Source organism: Suncus etruscus, chromosome 16 (genome assembly GCF_024139225.1).
Source record: "Suncus etruscus isolate mSunEtr1 chromosome 16, mSunEtr1.pri.cur, whole genome shotgun sequence".
In the NCBI taxonomy this organism is placed as follows: domain Eukaryota; kingdom Metazoa; phylum Chordata; class Mammalia; order Eulipotyphla; family Soricidae; genus Suncus; species Suncus etruscus.
The window spans coordinates 76691999-76715931 of record NC_064863.1 but is presented as its reverse complement, the minus strand read 5'-3'; the positions used below and the strand labels follow the sequence as shown (position 1 = coordinate 76715931).

General features: G+C 40.4%; 1 protein-coding gene and 1 non-coding gene across 2 annotated transcripts in view; both read left to right on the top strand.

Moving 5' to 3' along the window:
- The first annotated feature begins 6301 nt into the window (after positions 1 to 6301).
- LOC126033067 (U6 spliceosomal RNA) lies at positions 6302 to 6408 on the top strand. The gene has a single exon (XR_007504224.1). It is a non-coding gene; the product is annotated as a U6 spliceosomal RNA (small nuclear RNA).
- A 4252-nt stretch (positions 6409 to 10660) lies between these two features.
- Positions 10661 to 23933, top strand: part of HSD17B11 (hydroxysteroid 17-beta dehydrogenase 11) — a 24173-nt gene continuing 10900 nt past the window's right edge. The window contains exons 1-3 of the mRNA XM_049789774.1: positions 10661 to 11017; positions 18926 to 19033; positions 22268 to 22399. Of these exons, the coding sequence (XP_049645731.1) occupies positions 10808 to 11017; positions 18926 to 19033; positions 22268 to 22399 (450 nt within the window). The 5' untranslated portion in view covers positions 10661 to 10807. The remainder of the gene's footprint in view (positions 11018 to 18925; positions 19034 to 22267; positions 22400 to 23933) is intronic.

Genomic DNA, 23933 nt, shown 5'->3' with positions numbered 1-23933 from the left:
CCCGGAGAGATAGCACAGCGGCGTTTGCTTTGCAAGCAGCCTATCCAGGACCAAAGGTGGTCGGTTCGAATCCCAGTGTCCCATATGGTCCCCCATGCCTGCCAGGAGCTATTTCTGAGCAGACAGCCAGAAGTAACCCCTGAGCATAGCCGGGTGTGGCCCAAAAACCAAAAAAAAAAAAAAATTGGTGATGGGTATTCTCCTGATTCAATGTTAATATGTACCTAAAATACTACTGTGAAAGATATGTAAGCCAATATGATTGAAATAAAAATTTAAAAAAAAAAGGAATGGGTATTGGACCTTATTTAATGCTTTCTTTGCATCTATTGATATGATCATCTGGTTTTCATTTTTCTTCTCATTGATATGGTGTATTATGTTGATTGATTTATGTATATTAAACCACCCTTGCATTACTGGAATGAATCCTACTTGGTCGTGGTGTATGACCTTCTTGATGAGGCATTGGATCCTATTTGCCAAAATTTTGTTGAGGATCTTTACATCTGTGTTCATCAGGGATATTGGTCTGTAGTTTTCTTTCATTTTTTGCAGCATCTCTCTGGTTTTGGTATAAAAGTGATGTTAGATTCATAAAAACTATTTGAGAGTGTTCATAATTTTTCAATTTCATGAAAGAACCTGAAAAAGATTGGTAGTAGTTCCTCTAGAAAGGTTTGAAAGAAATCATCAGTGAATCCATCTGGAACCTGGGCCTTTGTTTTTGGGAAGACTTTGATTATTCTTTTAATTTCCTCAGTAGTGATGGGTCTGTTTAGATATGCTATATCATTCTGGTTTAATTGTGGAAGATTATAACAGTCCAAGAATTTGTCCATTTCTTCCAGGTTCTTATATTTCATGGCATAGCGTTTTTCAAAGTAGTCTCTGATTACCCTTTGAATCTCTGCAGTATCTGTAGTGATCTCCCCCTTTTCATTTCTAATCAGGTTTATTAATTTTCTCTCTCTTTATTTCTTCGTGAATTTTGCTAGTGGTTTATCAATCTTGTTTATTTTTTTCAAAGAACTGACTTTTGCTTTCGTTGATCTTTTGTGTTGTTGACTTTTTTTATTTCCACTCTACTGATTTCTTCTCTAAGCATTGTTATTTCCTTCTGCCTACCTATTTTTGGTTGCTTTTGTTGATTACTTTCTAATTTTATAAGCTGTGTCATTAAGCTTTTTATGTAGGCCCATTCTTCCTTTCTAATTTGTGTTTTTAGAGCTATAAATTTTCCTCTTAGCACCGTGTTTGCTGTGTCCCATAAATTCTGGTAATTTATGTCTTTATTGTCATTTGTTTCCAGAAAGAATGTTTTAATTTTTCTCTTTTATTTCATCTCTGAAACACTGTTTGTTCAGTAGTGAGCTGTTTAATTTCTAGGTGTTAAAGTTTTTCTTCTGGGTTCCTTTGTAGTTCACTTCTAATTTTAGTGCCTTGTGATCTGAGAAGGTAGTCTTTATAATTTTTATCCTCTTTGCTTTAGGTAGATATGTCTTATTATCCAGCTTGTGGTCTATCCTGGACAATGACCCATGTGCATTGGAGAAGAATGTGTATCCAGTTTTCTGGGGATGGAGTACCTTGTATTATTCTACTAGTCCACTTTCTTCCATTTTTCTTTTCAGAACTAATATATTCTTGTTGGGTTACAGTATGGTTGACCTATCAAGGAGTGGCAGATCAGTGTTGTTATTGATATCTTTTTTCAGATTTGTCAGTATTGTATTAAATATTTTGCTGGTCCTTCATTGGATGCATGTATGTTTAGGAGTGTGATATCTTCCTGTTGTACATGTCCTTTGATTAGTACAAAACTTCCATCTTTGTCCCTTATAACTTTTCTGAGTATAAAGTTTGTGTTATCTGATATTAATATGGCCACTCCAACCTTTATAAGAGAGTTTTTGCTTCGATTATTGTCCTCCCGCCTTTTATTTTGAGTCTATGCTTGTTCTGACTATTCAGGTGTATTTCTTGTAGGCAGCAGAATGTTGGATTCAGACTTTTTATCTGTTTTTGTCACTTTGTGTTCATTAGCAGGTGCATTTAGTTCATTGACATTGAGAGAGATAATTGTCATGGGATTTAGTGTCATCTTTGTGTAGAAATTTGGTGTGTCTGTTGGTCTGTCTTGTCCTTTTTTTTTTTTTTTTTTTTTTTTTTTTGGTTTTTGGGCCACACCCGGCGATGCTCAGGGCTTACTCCTGGCTGTCTGCTCAGAAATAGCTCCTGGCAGGCACGGGGACCATATGGGACACCAGGATTCGAACCAACCACCTTTGGTCCTGGATTGGCTGCTTGCAAGGCAAACGCCACAGTGCTATCTCTCCAGGCCCTGTCTGTCTTGTCTTAAAGTAGACTTTTTAGTTTTTCTTTTAAGGCTGGTTTTGAGTCTGTAAAGTTTTTGAGCTGTTGTTGATCTGTGAAGCTATGTATACTTCCTTCAAACCTAAACATGAGTCTGGCTGGATACAGTGTTCTAGTTGAAGCATTCATTTCATTGATTTTTGTCACCACATCCCACGATTGCCTTCTGACCTTGAAGATTTCTTGTGACAGGTCTGCTGTAAATCTTAAGGATACTACTTCAAATGTAATTTCCCCCCTTTGATCTTGATGCCTTCGGCATTATATCCCTATGGGATTCAACTCCATGACTAGAATGTGTCTTGGGGTGCTTCTACTTGGTTCTCTTTTTTCTGGTACTCTTTAGGCATACAGGATTTAGTTGCATGCCATCTTTAGATCTGGGGGTTTCTCTGTAATGATGTTCTTGACTGTTGATTCTTCCTGGCCATTTTTTTGTTTTGTTTTGGGGCCACACCAGGTGACACTCCGGGCTTACTCTTGGCTATGTGCTCAGAAATTGCCCCTGGCTTGGGGGATTATATGGGACATGAGAGGATTGAACCGTGGTCTGTCCAAGGTTAACATGTGCAAAGCAAGTGCCCTACAACTTACTTCACTGCTCTGGCCCCTTCCTGGCAATTTTCTTCCTAGGTCTCTGGGACTCCAATAATTCTAATGTTGCTTCTGTTGAATTTATCAAAGAGTTCAATTTTTATCTGTTCACATTCTTTGAGTAATGTTTTCATTGTCAGATCATTTGCTTTAAGGTTCTTTTCCAATCTCTTCTCCTGGATGGAGTTATTCTGCATCTCATCTTCCAGATCACTGATTCTGTCCTCAGCTGGTGTTGAGAGGCTTTTCATTGAAGTTTTCATTTCACCTATCAAGAATTTCAGCCCTGGGGCCGGTAAGATTGGCGCTAGAGGTAAGGTGTCCACCTTGCAAGCGCTAGCCAAGGAAGGACCGTGGTTCAATCCCCTGGAGTCCCATATGGTTCCCCCAAGCCAGGGGCAATTTCTAAGTGCTTCGTCAGGAGTAACCCCTGAGCATCAAACGGGTGTGGCCTCAAAAACAAACAAACAAAAAAAAATTTTTTCAACCCTGGGGCCAGAGAGATAGCATAGCGGTTGGGTATTTGCCTTGCCCGAGCCTGCCGGGGACGATTTCTGAGAGTAGAGCCAGGAGTGGCCCCTGAGTGCTGCCGAGTGTGACTCAAAAACGAAGAAGAAAAAGAAAAAGAAAAAGAAAAGAATTTCAGCCCTGCTGTTTCAGATTGGAGTTTACTGATTTCTATCTTTGTGATCTGTTCAGCTCTATCTATGCTTTCTTTGAGTTCTATGAACATCCTCCATAGTTCTTCTCTAAACTCTTTATCTGAGAGGCTACCTAGGTGGTTGGTACTTTTTGAGTCATCAGAGCTGCCATCTTCATTCTTTATGCATGGTGTTGGCCTGCATTATTTCTCCATTGTCATTCTTGTAGTGTGTTTTTTTTCTACATGTTATGGTGGGGCTCATTGGCTAAGATGCCTGTGGCTGCAAAGCAAAGCAGAATGGTCACGGTCCTCTGGATCCACCCTTTGCGGTTGGGACAGCTCACCTCTGAGGAGTGCCCCTAGGGAGCTATGTGCAAGGAGGATCAAGATCCATGACACAGTAGAGTTGAGAAGGTAGTACAGAATGTCTGCCTGATATACTTCAGAGCACACAGCAGCAACCAGCTCCACTCTTTGTCTCTAAACATTTTATAAATGCTCTAATCTTTCTGAAAGAAATTCTCATCCTATAAGGAAGTTGTCAATATTTTAGAGATGAGGAAACTTCAGGATTTTTACTTTGACATACGCTCTCTTTGACTTCAGGGACAGCCAGTTCCAAAGACAAAGCATGTTACCATTTACCAGTTTCTCCTGCTATGTCTATGGCACCAAGGAAGGGTGATATTCAGCCACAAAAATTTAACTACTATTTGTTAGCTTTCAACTTTCAAGCCAAGAACTGACAGCCTTAAGTTTCATCCCCACTCTGGAGATTCCTCTTTTTGCGCGCTCTCTCTTTTTCTCTCTCTATTTCATCTCTCCTCTTTCTCTCCTCTCCCCTCTCTCTTCCTGTCTCTCTCATATGCTCACTTTCTCTTAACATAATCTCATATTTTTTCTAAATAAAACAATTTTACTTAAAAGTAGATCAAAGGGGGGCCGGGCGGTGGCGCTAAAGGTAAGGTGCGCTTGCCTTGCCTGCGCTAGCCTTGGACGGACCGCGGTTCGATCCCCCAGTGTCCCATATGGTCCCCCAAGCCAGGAGCAACTTCTGAGCGCATAGCCAGGAGTAACCCCTGAGCGTTACCGGGTGTGGCCCAAAAACCAAAAAAAAAAAAAAAAAAAAGTAGATCAAAGGAAATAGTACAAAATAGAAGAAAATTACAGTTCCAGTTACAAAATGGAAAGTAAGTACAATCCCTCTGACAATAGACTGGTAAATTTGCAGAGAGCACGGGTTGGGAAGTAGATGTGGACAGCAACAACATGGAAAGCTAAAATTGTCTTATTTCAGTTACATATTTTGAATCAAGGCCAAAAAAAGTATAACATTCTAAATATTATTTTATGAAAGTCATTAAGATTGTGATAGTATTATACGAGCAATAAACATAAGGAAGAGAGTAGCCAGGGAGAAATAAGTCAGCTGCATCTTTAGCTGTTACTGTAGAACATCTATGTCTACAATTGACAAGTTAAGTGTTGGAGGCAGGGATGAGGTGCGTTAGTGAAGCAATTTCCTGACTTGTGAAACTACTGAGTATAATGACCTTTTATTCTGAGGCCATCTGCATTTGACATCAAGCTTGCTTGTATTTCTTTACATATTGCAGTAACTATCATTCATTAAGTATTTTTGTGTATGAGATGCCCTCTATCATTTATACAACCGAGCTACAATAACTCATTTTTCAGATGACAGTACTGAGATCAATAGTTTTTAAAAAAAATTGGCAGAAATAACTGTCACTGTGTACCTTAAATAAAATGTGAAAGACCTGGTTTGGCTTAGCTTTTCTTCTCTCCACTAAGGAAGCACTCAAGCATAGTGTTAATTGCCTATATTTAAGTTCAGCTCTACCTTTTATTCTATGACCTCAACAGATGTCTTAGTCCTTCAAATCTCTTAATCCTTCCTTTATTCCTCTTTATGATATCTCAATTCAATCTATTGCTTAGGGTTATTGAAAAGATGAAGTGAAGTGTGTATGTATGTATGAGAAGATTAAGCTTTATGCCCTACAAGAATAATTGCTCATTGCAGAACAATGTCTTCTTACATTTTTGGGGGGGATGAGGATGGGGGATTGGGCCATACCGTGCATGCTCAGACATTACTTCTGGCTCTGCATTCAGAAATTACTCAGGGACCATTTGGAAGCTGAAGGTCAAACCTGCTGACCATGACCAAAGTAAGTGCCCTGTTTAATGTATTATCTCTGGCCCCAAATCCTTACCTTTTTTTTTTTAATAATTTTTATTGTGATCAAAAGTGAGTAACAAATCTTTCACAGTAATATTTAAGGTACATAGTGACAATGAATATGGGCCATTCCCACCACCAGGGTTGTCCTCCCTCCACCTTCTTTTTCCAGCATGTGCTCCATATCTCCCTCCTTTGCTAATATAACTGTTCTCCTCTGTGTATAGCTTGTTGTAGATAGGATATCGATTGTGTTGTTGTTGACATTGGGTTTGGTGTTTAAATCTGATCATTTTTATTTCCATTCAATGCTTATACGGCTGTTTGGTTCTGGTACCATTCATTTTTATTTACCCCCTCAATTCATGAGACAGAACAATATGATTCAAGTTGTGTGGTTCTGATGGAAGAAGACAAAAAAAAAAAACATAACAAATAAAAACCCAACAAACAACAGTAAAAACAACAATAAAAAAACAATAGTGCTTGCTTCGGCAGCACATATACTAAAATTGGAATGATACAGAGAAGATTAGCATGGCCCCTAAACAAGAATGACACACAAATTCGTGAAACGTTCTAAGAATTAAAAAAAAAAAACAACTATCAAATAAAGAAAAAGCACCCAGCAGCAACAACAACAACAACAGCAAAAATCACCAAATAATAACCACAAGAAAAATCCTTACCTTTTTAAACTTGATATTAGAACCACTAGGAAGGCATCATGAAATGAGATACTCTACCCCATAAATAAAACATTTAAACTTTCCAAATCAAAAACTAATAATTACTCAGAAAAGTCTTCACATATAATTATATTAGTATGAATGATAATTCACAGAGAGTTCCAGTGAGCCTTATATAATTCACACCAATCCTGAAGAGTACTAGTTATATGACAATTACACAATTCATGGAATTTGTTTGGATAAGTTAAATTTAGCAATGTCTGCCCTAACCTGGCTACTTTATAGGTCATTAGAACCTGTTCAACTTAGTGAGTCAAAACTAATCCAGTTTTATAAAGGCTGGATTAGACAGCATTCCCACCAGCAGCGAATGAGAGTTCCTTTCTCTTTACAGACCCACCAGCATTGACTGATTGACTTTTCTTATTCTTTGGGACGTGTGCCAGTCTCTGTGGCATGAGATAGTACCTCATAGTTGTTTTAATTTTTATTTCCCTGATGATTTAAGGATGTGGACCATTTTTTTTTCATGTGCCTTTTGGCCATTAGTATTTCTTTTTTAAGAAAGTGTCTGTTCATTTCTTCTTCCCCATTTTATGATGCTCACGGCCTACCAAGGTTTGATCCCTAGCATCCTATGTGGTCCTCTGAGCGCCACCAGCAGTTAATTCCTGAGTAAAGAGCCAAGAATAAATCCTGAGCATGCCAGCCGTGACCCAAAACCAAAATAAAATCAAAACAAGCAAATAAAAACCCCCCAGTTCTTACTGGTAAAAGGTCTGGTGTTAAAACATTGTATTCCTGAAACCCATCATGAATGACTTTTTTTCATGGTGAAATATTTTTTTTTTGGACCAACATTTGTTTTTTAATTTGAACACCTTGATTACATACATGATTGTGTTTGGGTTTCAGTAATGTAAAGAACACCACCCATCACCAGTGCAACTTTCCCATCACCAATGTCCCAAATCTCCCTCCTCCCCACCCGACTCCCGCCTGTACTCTAAACAGGCTCTCCATTTCCCTCGTACATTCTCAATATTAGGACAGTTTAAAATGTAGTTATTTCTCTAACTAAACTCATCACTCTTTGTGGTGAGCTTCCTGAGGTGAGCTGGAACTTCCAGCTCTTTTCTCTTTTGTGTCTGAAAATTATTATTGCAAGAATATCTTTCATTTTTCTTAAAACCCATAGATAAGTGAGACCATTCTGCGTTTCTCTCTCTCTCTCTCTCTCTCTCTCTCTCTCTCTCTCTCTCTGACTTATTTCACTCAGCATAATAGATTCTGTGTCACAACTAGTAAATACAACTAGTTTTTTAGTAGAATGAAATATAAAATTGAAGAGTCAGCACATAGATAGAGGTCAGCTATATGGAAGCTTGAGTTTGCATGCAGACACACAAACACTCAGTATTTTTTCTAAAACGTTAAAAGTTTGACAAACACCAGGTGCCACACAGAGTTACAATTTTATTTCCTGTGGGAACTTTCAATAGTCACTCTAAAGAGTTACTGCTTTAATAAACTAGTAGTGTAATTACTTTTCTTCACTACACCATCCCAGTTTTTTGGGTGTTTTTTCTTTTCTTTCTTTTATTTTAAATCAAGCTAGATCATCTCTGTTGGGGAATGGTCTAGACACTGGAAACTACTATACAAACATTTGCAGTATTGTAAACTTGGAGGCTGAGAAAGAGATTCAGCTGGAATTCAAAATTGTAAGGAGTGTCACAGAGTTCTACTTTTAGGGCCTGTCATTATCCAGCCATCAACTGTAACCAAAGTGGAGCTACTAAGGTCAAATGGACGCAAGTAGGAGCTATTTGCAAACTTCAATATTTTTTAATCTTCCTTACTATAAAAGATGATCATTGGATCAAATACTTCTGAAATTCATCTGGAACAATAAACAACCTAGAATAGCTAAAGCACTCCTTGGGAAAAGGAATATGGGAGGCATTACTTTCCCCAATTTTAAGCTGTATTACAAAGCAATAGTTATAAAAACAGCATGGTATTGGAATAAAGACAGACCCTCAGATCAGTGGAATAGGCTTGAGTACTCAGAGAAGGTTTCTCAGACATATAACCACCTAGTTTTTGATAAAGGAGCAAGAAATCCTAAATGGAGCAAGGAAAGCCTCTTCAACAAGTGGTGTTGGCACAACTGGTTAGCCACTTGCAAAAAAGCGAACTCAGACCCCCAGCTAACACGATGTACAAAGGTAAAATCCAAATGGATTAAAGACCTTGATATCAGATCTGAAACTATAAGGTATATAAAACAACATGTAGGTGAAACACTCCAGGACATTGAGACTAAAGGCATCTTTAAGGAGGAGAGACAGCACTTTCCACACAAGTGGAAGCAGAGATAAACAGATGGGACTATATTAAGCTGAGAAGCTTCTGCATCTCAAAGGAAATAGTGCCCAGAATACAAAGGCCACCCACTGCGTGGGAGAAATTATTCAACCAATACTCATCAGATAAAGGGCTAATATCCAAAATTTACAAGGTACTGACAGAACTATACAAGAAAAAAACAACTAACCCCATCAAAAAATGGGGAGAAGAAATGAACAGACACTTTGAAAAAGAAGAAAGGCAAATGGCCAAAAGGCACATGAAAAGATGCTCAACATCACTAATCGTCAGGGAGATGCAAATCAAAACTACTATGAGGTACCACCTCACGCCACTGAGATTGGCACACATCACAAAAAAGGAAAACAAGCAGTGCTGGCGGGGATGTGGAGAGAAAGGAACTCTTTTTCACTGCTGGTGGGAATGCCGTCTAGTACAACCTTTATGGAAAGTGATATGGAGATTCCTTCACAAACTGGAAATTGAGCTACCATACGATCCAGCTATACCACTCCTAGGAATATACTCGAGGAACACAAAAATACAATACAAAAATCCCTTCCTTACTCCTATATTCATTGCAGCGCTATTTACAATAGCCAGACTCTGGAAACAACCAAGATGCCCTTCAACAGATGAGTGGCTAAAGAAACTGTGGTACATATACACAATGGAATACTATGCCACCGTCAGGAGAGATGAAGTCATGAAATTTTCCTATACATGGATGTACATGGAATCTATTATGCTGAGTGAAGTAAGTCAGAGGAAGAGAGAAAGACGCAGAATGGTTTCACTCATCTATGGGCTTTAAGAAAAATGAAAGACATTTTAACAGTATCTCAGAGACAAGAGAGATGAGGGCTGGTAGGTGCAGCTCATGACATGAAGCTCATCACATAGAGTGACGAGTGCAGTTGGAGAGATGACTACACTGAAAACTATCATAACAATGTGAATGAATGAGGGAAGTAGAAAGCCTGTCTTGAGTACAGGTGTGGGTGGGTGGGGAGGAGGGAGATCTAGGAAATTGGTGGTGGGAATCTTGCACTGGTGAAGGGGGGTGTTCTTTACATGACTGTAATCATACAACTATAATCATGTTTGTAATCACGGTGTTTAAATAAAGATAATAATTAAAAAAAAACGATGATCATTAGTTATCTTCTCGGCAGATATTCCAAAGCCCCGATTTAATCACTGTGAACAACCAAGTTGAAAAAAAATAAATATTCATGTATTGTAATTGACCTTTGAATGCAAAGACAGGCGTGGAATCTTCTTTTCCAGTGACCACACTTTAGCAGACTTTTCTTTGAAATCACCCGTTACCTATTAGACCTTCACATACGTAGACTACTAACTAAACTCCAAAGGAAACACTTTTAGGCAAGACGATTCTATCTCCGGGTTTTGCTGTTGCTTTGTTTGGTTTTAGGGGTTTGAGTCACAAATCCGGGTGTGCACTCACGGATCCCTTTCGGTGGGGCTTCGGGAACCCTCAAAGGGGCCAGGACCGAACCCTGGCCGGACCTTGTGCCAAGCAAACCAAGCAAACTCGACCCAATGCGAGATCATTGCCCCAGAGCGCTCCCGGGTCCTGCAGAAGTGCTGGGGACTTGGGCGGGGCGGGACGGACTCTTGTCCCTCGAAGCTCCGCCCCATTGCAGCGCCAGCCAATGGGAACGCGCTGTCCGGCCACTCCCATAACGACTCCGCCCTCCCTCCCCTGACTCCTCCCCTCGGCGCGCCAGATGCGGCGCTGCCCTCCGCTGCCCGCGGAAACCCAGAGGTTCTGAGCGTCGGCTGCGCTCTGCGCGCGCACCTGCGCTGCTTTTCAAGCTTGCACCGCTGGGCGCTGCGCTCCGCGGAGGGCCTGGGGACTCGGCTGCCCGCTACGGTGCCCCCCGCAGCACAGCCGCGATGCTTTTCTTCCTCTACTCTTTCCTGCTATTCCCCTTTCTCCTCCTCTGCTACCTGGAGTCGCTCCTGAAGCTTCTCATTCCCAAGAAGAGAAAGTCGGTGGCCGGAGAGATCGCCTTGATTACTGGCGCTGGGCATGGCATTGGCAGGCTGACCGCCTATGAGTTTGCCAAACTCGGAAGCAAGCTGGTTCTGTGGGACATCAACAAGGTAACGGTATACCCGCTCCTTTTCGGCTCCTGCCATCCCTCGTCCGTCTGTGAGCTCCTCTTCTGCATGGCAGCAAATCTATCACTAGCTCGAGTATTGCGTTTGCATGCGCTTTGAGAGATGCAAGAAACAAAAAAGTAGGTATTTATAATCTTCTGCTAATCAGACCCGGACTTAAGCAGACTTCTCAGCTTCAATGGTCCATCACTCATTGGACATTGCATAGAAATGTTCACTCTTGTCTTGAAAAACAGCTGTGTGGGCCCGGAGAGATAGCACAGCGGTGTTTGCCTTGCAAGCAGCCGATCCAGGACCAAAGGTGGTTGGTTCGAGTCCCGGTGTCCCATATGGCCCCCGTGCCTGCCAGGAGCTATTTCTGAGCACACAGCCAGGAGTAACCCCTGAGCATCGCCGGGTGTGGCCCAAAAACCAAAAAAACAAACAAACAAACAAACAAAAAAAGAAAAACAGCTGTGTTGTCCTCCTGCACCTGGCTTCCCCGACTTGCTATCATAGTCATAAAGAAAACATAATAGTTAGTTTCTGCTTATATATTGAGAGCAGTGGCTATTAAGAAAAAAAATCCTAGGGCCGGAGAGATAGCATGGAGGTAAGGTGTTTGTTTGCCTTGCATGCAGAAGGGCAGTGGTTCGAATCCCGGCATCCCATATGGTTCCCCCGAGCCTGCCAGGAGTAATTTCTGAGCTTGGAGCCAGGAGGAACCACTGAGCGTTGCTGGGTGTGACCCAAAAACAAAACAAAACAAATCCTACTCACAGTTACTGAGATAAGTGACTTTTAAAAATCATACCCAACCTAGGACATTATTTTGCTCCCTTAAGTGATCACAGAGTCTGTGGTTTTACCAAAATAGGTATAAGTTTAAACAAAAGAGGCAGCTTTGCTGACCTTCCATTTGTTCAGGCAGAGGAAGCTCCTGAAAGACACCCAGGGACTGAATCCCACCCCCAGGGAGATCAGTCAACACCCAAAGGAGCCAAATAAAGCTCAGGGCATGTGATGTTAGATTGGAGATAATGTTGAATGGATGATTGATTTAGCAATCAACCAAATACTTGCTTTGAATTCCTTGCTTGCTACTAAAGCCTTGGGAGCAAACAGGAATAAGTGTGCCTACTTGGTCCAAATGGGAAAAGAAATGCTTAATTAACAGCAGCCCAGTGAAAGACAGAGGCTGTGCTCAGCCAGCAGGATGGATGGTTCGGGGCTCTTTTTCATGGCATCCCCTCCTTTTTCAGCTTCGTGGGTGACTTCCTCAAGTTTTAAGTTCCTTCTTTTCTTAAAGAAAAATAAAAGAATATGGGGTTGGAGAGAGAGCACAGCGGTAGGGTGTTTGTCCCCTGAGCCTATCAGGAGCTATTTCTGAGCGCAGAGCCAGGAGTAACTAAAAAGAAAAAGAAAATAAACTAGCCCCAGAGGAATGGGGAAAATATACCAAATAAAGCACACAACGCATTTAACACACCTGGATCAAGGGAACAGCCCAACTGGTAGGACGTTTAATGTGTACACAGCCATCCTGGGTTCAATCCCTTGCAGCTCAGAGAGTCCCCTATCCACTGAGAGTGCTTCCTACGCATTACCAGGTGTAGTCTGAAAACCAAAACCAAAGCAAAACAAAACAAAAAAAGTGTTCAGTATATCATCTATCATTGTTAGTATCTAACTTTATGCCTAGTTTATATTTCTTCACAAAGTGAAGCATAAGCTAAAATTTGAAATGTGCAGAGTAGCCCAGTGCCTGTTGCTAGTTTATACACCATTTTCTCTGGTCTAAATATTCTACGGATATTTATTGAGCACTCCTATAGACCAGGTATTGTTATAAGGCAGAGCAGAAGTTATAGAGCAGGAAAAGACATACAAAGAATAAACCAAAAAGGACAATAAACAAGACACACATCAAATATGTACTTCTGAGTGATTGTGAAATTTTCTTGTTTTATTTGGAAGGGGCATTATGAGCCACATCCAGCATTGCTCTGGTGCTGTCCCCAGCTCTGTCCTCAAGGATTATTCCTCTTGCTGCTTAGGGGGTCACTGGCATGCCGGTCAAGCACCAAACTTTGGTCCCTGACCACCAGGAGTGACCCTTGAACAGAGAGCTAGCAGTAAGCTCTGAACCCTGCCAGATATGATCCCAAAACAAACAGAATCAAACCCTGATCCTGGGGCTGGAGAGATAGTATGGAGGATAGGGCATTTGCTTTGCATGCAGAAGGACGGCAGTTCGAATCCCGGCATGCCATATGGTCCCCCGAGCCTGCCAGGAGTGATTTCTGGGCATAGAGCCAGGAGGAACCCCTAAGCGCTGCTGGGTGTGACCCAAAAAAACAAAACAAACAAACAAAAAAAATCCTGACCCTGGGCTGATATAAAATTTATAGCATGAATTGTCACTATCAGAAATATTACAATATATAATATTAGATAGTATATTCGATATTATATATGAATATATTATTTATATTATATTATTATGTATTATATACAATATAACATATACATTTACATATTTATATATAAATATTATAAATAATTAAGAAGTGTAATCGTTGATAGTGATACCAAAAAGAGCAACATGACCTGCAATAGGTGTGGGGGGGGAGGGATCAGATAGAGATATTGGAGATCCGGATCCTGGAGATATTGATCTTTTACTCACCTCCCTGAGATGAAGATGATGGAGTCCACCCAGAGGATATGGAGGATGCAAGAAGACCTGTACTTATCTCTGCAGACAGCAGATGCAGAGACCCTGGTTCAGATGATTGGCAGGAAAGAAGTGAAGAAAGATCTAGCTCTACACTGTCCCATCCATTTGGTCACTTGTAACTTCGTTCAGCAGTTGCTATGTGACTCTTCTGGATTGCAATGTGTTGTAGGTAGAAGTACTCAGATGTTCTCACTAATACTTGTATAGGTCTTGCATACTGAAATAATACTTTGGACACATCAAAATAAATGAAATATACTGTAAGTTATAGTATATTTTTAATGTGGCCAAAGAAAACCTGTAATTACATGTACATTGTATATCTGTGGGACAGAACTGATCTAGAGAGAAGGACAGCAGTTTGAAGTCACAATGCTTTCAATAGATTACTTCATCTTCCCATGTTGAAACTTTATGTCTGTTAGATTACAACTTCCCATTTCTTTTTCCTCCATTCCTGGCCATCAGTTCGACTTTCTGTTTCTAAATCTATTTCACTTACTATCTTTGTTACTCATTTGTGTTTATCATTTATCAGATTTGAGGTTTTTCTTCAGTATACAGTTGGTCTGTGTGTTGCTGGATTCAGAAACTGAACAACCTGCATCAAATACAGAAGCCAGAGACTTAGGCCTATCACAGTTGATCTAGACCAAACATGTAAAGACTTTTTGTATGATCCTGTCTCCCTGACCAGTACTGTAAAACTGTTATGTGCTTATATTGTGTTCAGTATTCTTAGTGATCTAGAGCTGATGTAAAGTATGCAAGAAAATGTGTGTAGACTAAATAGCAAACACTGTCATTTTTTTATGTAAAAGACTTAAGCGTCTGCCAATTTTAGTGTCTGTGAGGGGTTCCGGGATCAATCCTCTATGATAACTAAAGGATAGCTCAGTATATGAAAGTGTATGTGTGTGCGTATGAGTGTATATGTGTAAATGTGTGTAAGTGAGCATGATTCTGTGGATGGCAAGGTACGTATGAATATGAGAATGTGTATGAAGTTAATAAATACATTTAAAAATTTTTTATAATTGAAGTTAGCATCTCTACAGTTGTGTTAATGTTTTTTGTTTTTTAGAGTACTAAGTTATTTTCCCACCCAATACCACTGTTTGGGAAGAGGGAGAAATAGGCCACATCCAGCATTGCTCAGGAGCTCAAACGAACTTGGTACTTAGGTCTCACTCCCTTAGGGGAGCACATTTGATCCTCGAGATTGAACCCAGGTCTCCTGCATGCAAAGAATGTGTTGTATCACATTGAAAGAAAGTGCTCTATTAGGTCTGAAAAGGTATATAGGATCATTTACAGCATTTTGATAAATCAGTGGAGTAAGGACTCTTCATCAGAGTAGTGTACCGTTTGGGTAAAAGATTTCAGTAAAAGAAAAAGTTCTGTTTCCTTTCACTGCAACGAAAGGTCAGTCTACACACTGCCAGTTCTTCCTATAGTTGCTTCTTTTTCCAGAAGTAATTGCTGTTTGCTAGTGAATTTGCACACTAGTTCTGTTGTACCATTCTCTTGGTGGGTCCATACAGTAAGTTTTCTTTTCTTATAAGTACATGTGCTTTGTCTACATGTGCATTGACTGACAATCATTTCTAGGCCTACAAAACTCACAGATTAGGGCCCAGAGAGATAGCACAGTGGCGTTTGCCTTGCAAGCAGCCGATCCAGGACCAAAGGTGGTTGGTTCAAATCCCGGTGTCCCATATGGTCCCCCGTGCCTGCCAGGAGCTATTTCTGAGCAGACAGCCAGGAGTAACCCCTGAGCACTGCCAGGTGTGGCCCAAAAACCAAAAAAAAAAAAAACAAAACAAAACAAAAAAAAAAACTCACAGATTAGACTGCAATCCAGCATATCTTTTGGGGGATATTCTCTTAAAATCAAAAGCTACAAAATTTGGTCATTACAACAACAATAACAGCAAAGGGTTGGTAATTAATAAAATAAATAAATAAAAATTAATAAAATTATAAATTTCTAATTTCAAAAGTAAGCTAACAAAAAAGTCAATATAGACACACACACACACACACACACACACACACACACACACACAAAACCAGAACCCTGTGGTTCAATCCTGAATCACTGACCTAGATTGTGCTTATTATCCTTTGTCTCCTTGGACTCTTCATCTAATATTTTTCACTACCAGGTTTCCAGTTCCCCAAACTAAAAACCTGAATGTTAGCTTGTGTTCATTCTCCTTTCTTCCAATCACCAACTCCTGCTGATCTTGTCTCTCATAGACATTTAAAGAATTTTCTTGCACATATCCTTAAATTGAAAGTATAGGTTAATGTTCTGCATGCAGGAAGCAAATTGATGTAGCATTCCCTATTAAAACAAAGTGCCAGAAAAAGAATTCAAAGGACCAGAGTACATACTATACTAGCACTGAATGATACCCTGAGCACCTCTAGGTGTATGTCTCAAATAATTTAATAAATAAAATAAAAACTCAGGCCAAAGTGGTAGCACAGCGGTAGGGCGTTTGCCTTGCACACAGCTGACCCAGGATGAACCTGGGTTCAATCCCTGGCGTCCCATATAGTCCCCATGCCAGGAGCAATTTCTGAGCACATAGCCAGGAGTAACCCCTAAGCATCACCGGGTGTGGCCCAGAAACCAAAAGATAAAATAAAATAAAAACTCTACATTATAGTTTTTGTTTTTAGGACCATATCTTGCAGTACTCAGGACTTATTCCTGGCTCTGTAATCTGATCTTTAATCACTGCCTGAATCACAACACTCAGGGATTATTCTGGGTGTGGAACTTGGGGGAATTTTATGTGGTGATTGAACCCAGGCTGCATATAAGACCATCACCTCTGTGTCACAGTTCAAGCCTTATTTTTCTGTCTTCCTCCACTGTCAATTCTTAGACCTTTGCAAGAATAATCAAAATAAAAATTATTAAAAAAAAAAAAAGAAAGAAAGAATCGAGGCCGGCGAGGTGGTGCTAGAGGTAAGGTGTATGCCTTGCAAGCGCTAGCCAAGGAAGGACCGCGGTTCGATCCCGATCCCCCGGCGTCCCATATGGTCCCCCCCAAGCCAGGAGCAATTTCTGAGTACTTAGCCAGGAGTAACCCCTGAGCATCAAATGGGTGTGGCCCGAAAAACCAAAAAATAAAGAATCCATGTATAACACAAATGAAACTATAGTTTTTTTTATCAGTAATCTCCCATTTCCTGTTAGCTTAGTGTATAGGTATAATGCCCTCTAATTCAAATTCCTGCCTGCTCTGAATTTAGTCAGCCAACTTCTGACTCTCTATCTGGGATGCCCTTCCCCTTTTATCTCCTGTTCTATTCACACTTAAGATCCAATTCAGGGACTGGAGAGAATGGAGAAATAATAGAGTAGGTAGGCATTATCCTTGCACATGGCTGATCCAGGTTCAATCCCCAGGACTCCAATATGGTCCCCAACCCCCTCCAGGTATGATCCCTGAATGCAGAGCCAAAACTAAGCCCTGAACAGTGGATGTGACCTACCCTCCTCTATCACTCCCCCCAAAAAATAACAATTCAGGCATTTCTTTGAATGATTTGCATTATACACCTGACTTCATAATTCTGTATTCATAGCTCTACTACTGTACTTAACCGGTATTCTGGCAAAGTCAACCTTGTACTTCAAAGCAAAAGCAATTTCATGAGGTTTACCCTAGATATCATACTTGAAGTATCTTTCTCCTACATAGTCAGTTCCCTGGGGAGAGAACTCTTTCTTTCAAATTCGTGTCTACAAAACTGGAAGCATTGTGAATAGATCCTACCTGTCAATAATATTGTGGGGATGAGTGAATAAAGTAGTGAATATATATAAGCATATCTTTAATATAAAAGCTTAATAAATATATAAATAATTATATATACATATATATATATATTTAGCCAGAAAATTGATGTCTATGAATCCTTTTTCAATGGCAGGGGAAAAAAATCACAGAAAGCTTTTCTGTTGTTTTTGTTTGGGGGCCATACCTGGCTGTGCACAGGCATAACTCCTAGATTTGCACTCAGGAATCACTCCTGGCAGGCTAAGGGGATCATGTGGAATGCCAGGGATCAAACCTGGATTGGGCACATTCAAGGTAAATGCCTTTTCTGCTGTGTTAAAGCTCTGGCCCCAGAAAGCTTTTTGAAACTTGATTTGTTTTTGTTTTTGTTTTGGGTTTGGGGCCACACCCGGCAGTGCTCAGGGGTTACTCCTGGCTGTCTGCTCAGAAATAGCTCCTGGCAGGCACAGGGGACCATATGGGACACCGGGATTCGAACCAACCACCTTTGGTCCTGGATCGGCTGCTTGCAAGGCAAACGCCACTGTGCTCTTTCCGGGCCTGAAACTTGATTTGTTTTATACCCACATTCATCTATCACAAGGAATATAATTCATGAATGTGAAACTAGTATTTTAAGAGATTTGTCTTCTCTTTAAAAGCTTGTTTCAGGGGCTGGAGAGATAGCACAGTGGTTAGGCTTTTGCCTTGCACGTGGCCAATTCAGGACAGATGGTGGTTCAAATCCCATCATCCCATATAGTCTCCCATTGCCTGTCAAGAGTAATTTCTGAGCACAGAGCCAGGACTAACCCCAGAGTGCCGCCGAGTGTGACCCAAAAACAAAACAAAACAAAAAATAGCTCTTGGCCACTAGTTGCAAATCTGAGTTTACCAAGGAATTATGGTGGAGAGAGAATAGTTGAATTGGTGGTAACATAAGGACAGTGGAGGAAAGTTTGGGGCTTTTTGGTGGTGGGAGTACAGTCACCTTACATGAAAACTATAGGTCCAGAAACATAGTACAGTAGATAAGGTACTTGCCTTACATGCAATTCTAGTTCGATCCCCAGCACTGCATATGGTTTCCAAAAACCCACCAGAAATGATACCTAAGCACTAGCAAATGTAGCCATCCCCAACCCCATACGTATAATAAATGTTCACATTATTGTAGCCATGTTACTTAAACTGTAATAAAAATAAATACATAATTAATTCAGTAGCAAATCAAAGAAACTAGTTAAAGTACTGAAAGCAGAGCATGCCTGGAACCAAAATATGGTTTCAGGACCTCATTGCACAGTGAAGTTCAAATTCCAACTCCACTTTCCTCTGTCTTGTCTTCTCTCCTTTGGCTGCTGTTCCCAGCATGGAGTTGAGGAGACCGCAGCTAAGTGCCGGGAGCTTGGTTCCAGTGTCCATACCTTTGTGGTGGACTGCAGCAAACGAGAAGACATCTACAGCTCGGCCAAGAAGGTAAACATCGATCTTTGTCTCCAGTCAGCCTATTTGTGGTGCATCCTTCCCAAAAGTTTGTGGTTAGCATGAGGGGGTGGCTGCATGGGTAGCTTTTTTATGGCAGGCCCAGAACTAGGAACTAGAAACGGAGCATTTGGGCCTCCACTCCAAGAGTTTTTTAGTGGCAGTGCTTGTTTTTTAGTAGAGAAGAGCTAGGCCCAGGAATCAGCACATTTCTTGCTCACTCAATCTAAAGACAAAACCTTGGAGGACACTGCAGTTTGGAAGCAATTGACTGAGTGCTGGGTTGGCAAGCTTGGATAGTCCCGCTGGTCAGGCTTTTATTTGTACACAGATGCATGCTCTTATCTAGACCACTGGGAGACACCTTTATAAGAGGTTTCCCTTCATTTTTGCTCATGTACTTGTGAACTAAATGATTTAAGGATAGGACAGTAGAAGGACCATGGGAAAGTCTTTAAAATACGTATTCCTGGGCCTCACCCCAGGGTCATTTTGACTCTGACCATACCATGATGCTCTTTAGCTAGAATTGAGAACCCCTCTGTTTGGAGAGTTAGATCTAGGGAATAATTTAACACTTAGCCTGTTGTTTCAGACAGATACTCTGTTCTGGATGAGACCTGAGCTAAATCACCCAGGTTCCCCAGGGTTTCCCTCTGGGAGCTGGCTTTCTTAGAACTGTCAGAATTACGCCTATGGCCATGATGGTGCTGCAGTTAACAGCCGACACCTTGTGCACAAGGTTGTCCCTCACACAGATGAGTACTTACCCAGTTAGCTACTTCTCTCATTCATTAACGTTGTCATGATAGTTGTTAACATAATTATTTCTCTAACTCTTTGTGGTGAGCTTCATAGACAATCAGTTTTTGGATGTCACACCCCACTTGATCCTTGGGTGAAGGTTGTACAGTGTATGACTGTAACTCAACTTTGCAGTAGGAAAAAAAAACTACATATGAACAAAAATAATAAAATAAAATAAAGTATTTTTGTAGTGCTTGGGTTGAACCTGGGGCTCCTCAGGCTCCAATCCTTTGAGTCAGCTTCCCAGCTCAACTATCAGAGACTTAGATGCAGCTACTTTTTTCTATCAGGACATGCATATGTCACTGAAACAGTTGACCTTGCAGCTTGTTTTCATTTCTAAGAATGAAGGATGACCAGGAATGTCTGAAGAAAATTGGGGGCCATATAAAAGAATAATTTATATTTTTTAATTTTTAATTAAAGCTTGATTTGCAGAGTTATTGAGTTTTAGGCATCCAGTGTTCCAGGACCAATCCTACCACCAGTGTCGATCACCCTTCAACAACGTTCCAAATGTGCATCCTGTATTTCCCCCCTCCCAGCCTGCTGTCATAACAGGCACCTTTTTAAGTTTGATTCTTAAAGTCTTGTGATTTCAATGTTTTTGACTCTGTATTTAGATATTTAGTTCTGTCCTTCCTTAACACCATTAATTCACCTGAGTCCTCTTGGCCTCTCTCCCCTGTTATTTCACATTTTTCTCTTCCTCCTCTGTCTCTTTCCTTTTATGGCACTTCTCATTACTCAATATCACAGATTGCCAAGTTTTTCTCTATAACTTAGGTCCTTATTCTGATCAGTGTCTATGTGAATTTATGTACAAATTCATTGATTAAGGGCCATATAGTTGAATTTTAATCACGTCCTATGCCTTGATGCTCTTCAAACTTAGCTGCACCAACGTTCGACACAGGAGTTGAGGGGCCTTTGCCCCAACTTCCTTTTTGTTCAGAGTCTAAATCTTTTATTTGACTCAGATATGAGCCATTTCAGCGCTATGGGATCATTAGTTACGCATGTCCTAGGTGGGGACATCTGTGATTCATCTATCTCATTTTTAAATTGGGCTTACTCGGAGTTTTTTTTTTTTTACTCAACTCCCTTTTTTTTTTTTTTTTTTTTTTTTTGGTTTTTGGGTCACACCCAGCGGTGCTCAGGGGTTACTCCTAGCTGCCTGCTCAGAAATAGCTCCTAGCAGGCACGGGGGACCATATGGGACACTGGGATTTGAACCAACCACCTTAGGTTCTGGATTGGCTACTTGCAAGGCAAACGCCGCTGTGCTATCTCACAGGGCCCTCAACTCCCTTTCTTTCCTTTGTTTTATTTGGAACTTCTGAGGAGAGAGTAGAAAAGAGAGAGAGAATGAGAAAATATTTGCTCAGCTCTTATGAAAATTAAATATGATGAAATAGTGACATCTTCTAAAGTGTAAAGTCCAGATAAAACTGTTTACTTATTCTGTTGACTTATTCCCTCTTACTCTCCTCTACACATCCCAAGCACTACCTAAATAATTTTAGTTCTATGAGTAGAAGCTAAGTTTTATTTTAAAGAATAGATAATAAGATGTAGTTACTGTTTTTACCCCAAAACTTAAAAGAACCCTAAGTTTTCAAGTATTCTTGTTAAGAATACTCCTAAGACTACTGCCACCCTGTGGACATCAGTGGTAATCAATAAAGTTGGTGATAGTTGAGTGAACACAAAAATAATGCTTGTGGTCAACTTAATAATGTGATTGGTTTTTCATTGTTCCCAATTACAGTCCTTACATTTGCCAATGAAGCTAACTCTTTGGGGGGGGGCCACACCCGTTGACGCTCCGGGGTTACTTCTGGCTATGCACTCAGAAATCGCTCCTGGCTTTGTGGGGAATCACATGGGATGCCGGGGGATCAAACCACAGTCAGTCCTAAGCTAGCGCTTGCAAGGCAGAGACGCCTTACCTCTAGCTCCACCGCTCCAGCCCCGAAGCTAACTCTTTTTAAAAACAATTTTTAAATCATATTTTTAAAATAAATGCCTATTTGTTGCTGGCTATGTTTTTGTTGGCCAAATACCTCCTGGCTGTAATCAATAGAACAAAGTCAAGAGACTACACTCATTGGTGGTGGAAATGTTGTACTGGTGAAGGGGGATGTTCTTTTTGTGATTGAAACCCAACGACAGTCATGTTTGTAATCACGGTATTTTAAATAAAGATATTATAATTAAAAAAATAAGAGACTACATTGCAGAAGAAAAGTTCTGACTGGTAGCCTCACAGGCAAAGCAATACACAAGTTAAAAAGTGTTTTTCTCCTGTGTTGTCACAAAAATTGCAGAATTCCCTTCCCCCCCATATGCTAGAAAAACTCGTATTTATTAAGTAGTCTTTGTAAGCAGACTTTATAAAAAATAATTTCATTTTTAAAGGTGAAAGAAGAAGTTGGAGATGTTAGTATCTTGGTAAATAATGCTGGTGTTGTCTACCCCTCGGATTTTTTTGCTACACAAGAACCTCAAATTGAAAAGACTTTTGAAGTTAATGTTCTTGCACATTTCTGGGTAAGTTAATTTCTGTGTTTTGTTTTTGGTCACACATGGCAGTCCTTAGGGCTTTACTCCAGACTCTGCACTCAGTAGACACTTCTCTTGAGCTTGGAGGACCATGTGTAGTGCTAGGGAACAAATTCATAAAAGCCATAAGTTGATTTTTTTGTAATCATTCACAGGGCTGAAGATATAGCACAGTGGGTAAGGCATTTCCTTGCATTTACCTGGCCCAGGTTTAGTCCCTGAACTGGCCAGACTAGTGCCACCAAAAATAATTCCTGAATACAGAGCCAGGTGTGACCCCTGAACTTTCCCAGGCATGACCCAAAAACTAAATAGAAAAAGAGAGAAAAAACATTCTCTCCCAGTGATACTCAGTGTGGAAGTCCAGGCTTGGTGAGACTATGCTCAGACCTTTAGTGCCACCCCTGTTCTTATAGAACCTTGAGGTGCCAGGACATAAATATTGCACTCCAGCCCTTTGAGACTCTCCCCAACCCCAGAGAGGAAGTTTGAATGGAACTTTCAACAAACAAGTACTAAAGTTTCCTGTACATACCGAGGATAACATTACATAAAGAAATTATTTTTTCACTATGACCAAATTCCATCAGTATTTCTTCCTCTCCTCAAAAATGTCAGTGACAATAATGGTGATTATCATAACAGTAAGCAACTTCTGCTATTGGATATATTCTCATTCTAAGCTGCAGTTTCCTATCTCTGTATGATTCAGTTTAAAAAAGGAAGCAGTTTGGGATCATCTCTACAAAGTGAACCCAATTTGCTTTTATATTCTTTGTTTTTCTGTTTGTTTTTGTTTTGGGGCCATACCTAGTGGTGCTCAGGGTTTATTCCTGCATTTGCATTATAGAATAATTTCTGGCAGAACCCCAGTTGGGGGACCCTAAGTGGTTCTCAGGATTGAACTCAGTTCAGTTGCACTCAAGGCAAGAGTCCTATAGTTGAGTAACTATAGCTCTATCCCTATTTTTACTTTCTTGTGTTATTTTCTAGCCCCCAAATTATAAATGACTAACTTCACTATTCAGTGCAGTTTAAATCAATATACTTCAATTAAAATATATTTAAATACATTTAAGTGTGTATTGGATATTTAGTATTTAAGACTATGTATATTAATGAATTACTAGTATATATATTGGTTTTGGGGCCACACCCGGTGTCACTGAGGTGTTACTTCTGGCTATGTGCTCAGAAATCGCTCCTGGCTTGGGGGGGCCATATGGGATGCCGGAGGATGAAACCAAGGTCTGTCCTAGGTCAACTGCATGCAAGGCAAATACCCTACCACTTGCGCCAGTGCTTCGGCCCCTACCTATAGCTATATTAAGTCTATGTATTACTATATATACATCTATAGATGTGTGTAAATGGAGAAAGAGGAAGCGAAAAAAGAGTTTCTTTAGAACTCAAATAATACTCAAATAGCCAATTCTTTTTGTTTGTTTGTTTTTATTGTTTGATTTTTCTTTTTTGCTAGGTTTTTGGGGCACATGAGATGAGGTTCAGGGCTGACTCTTGG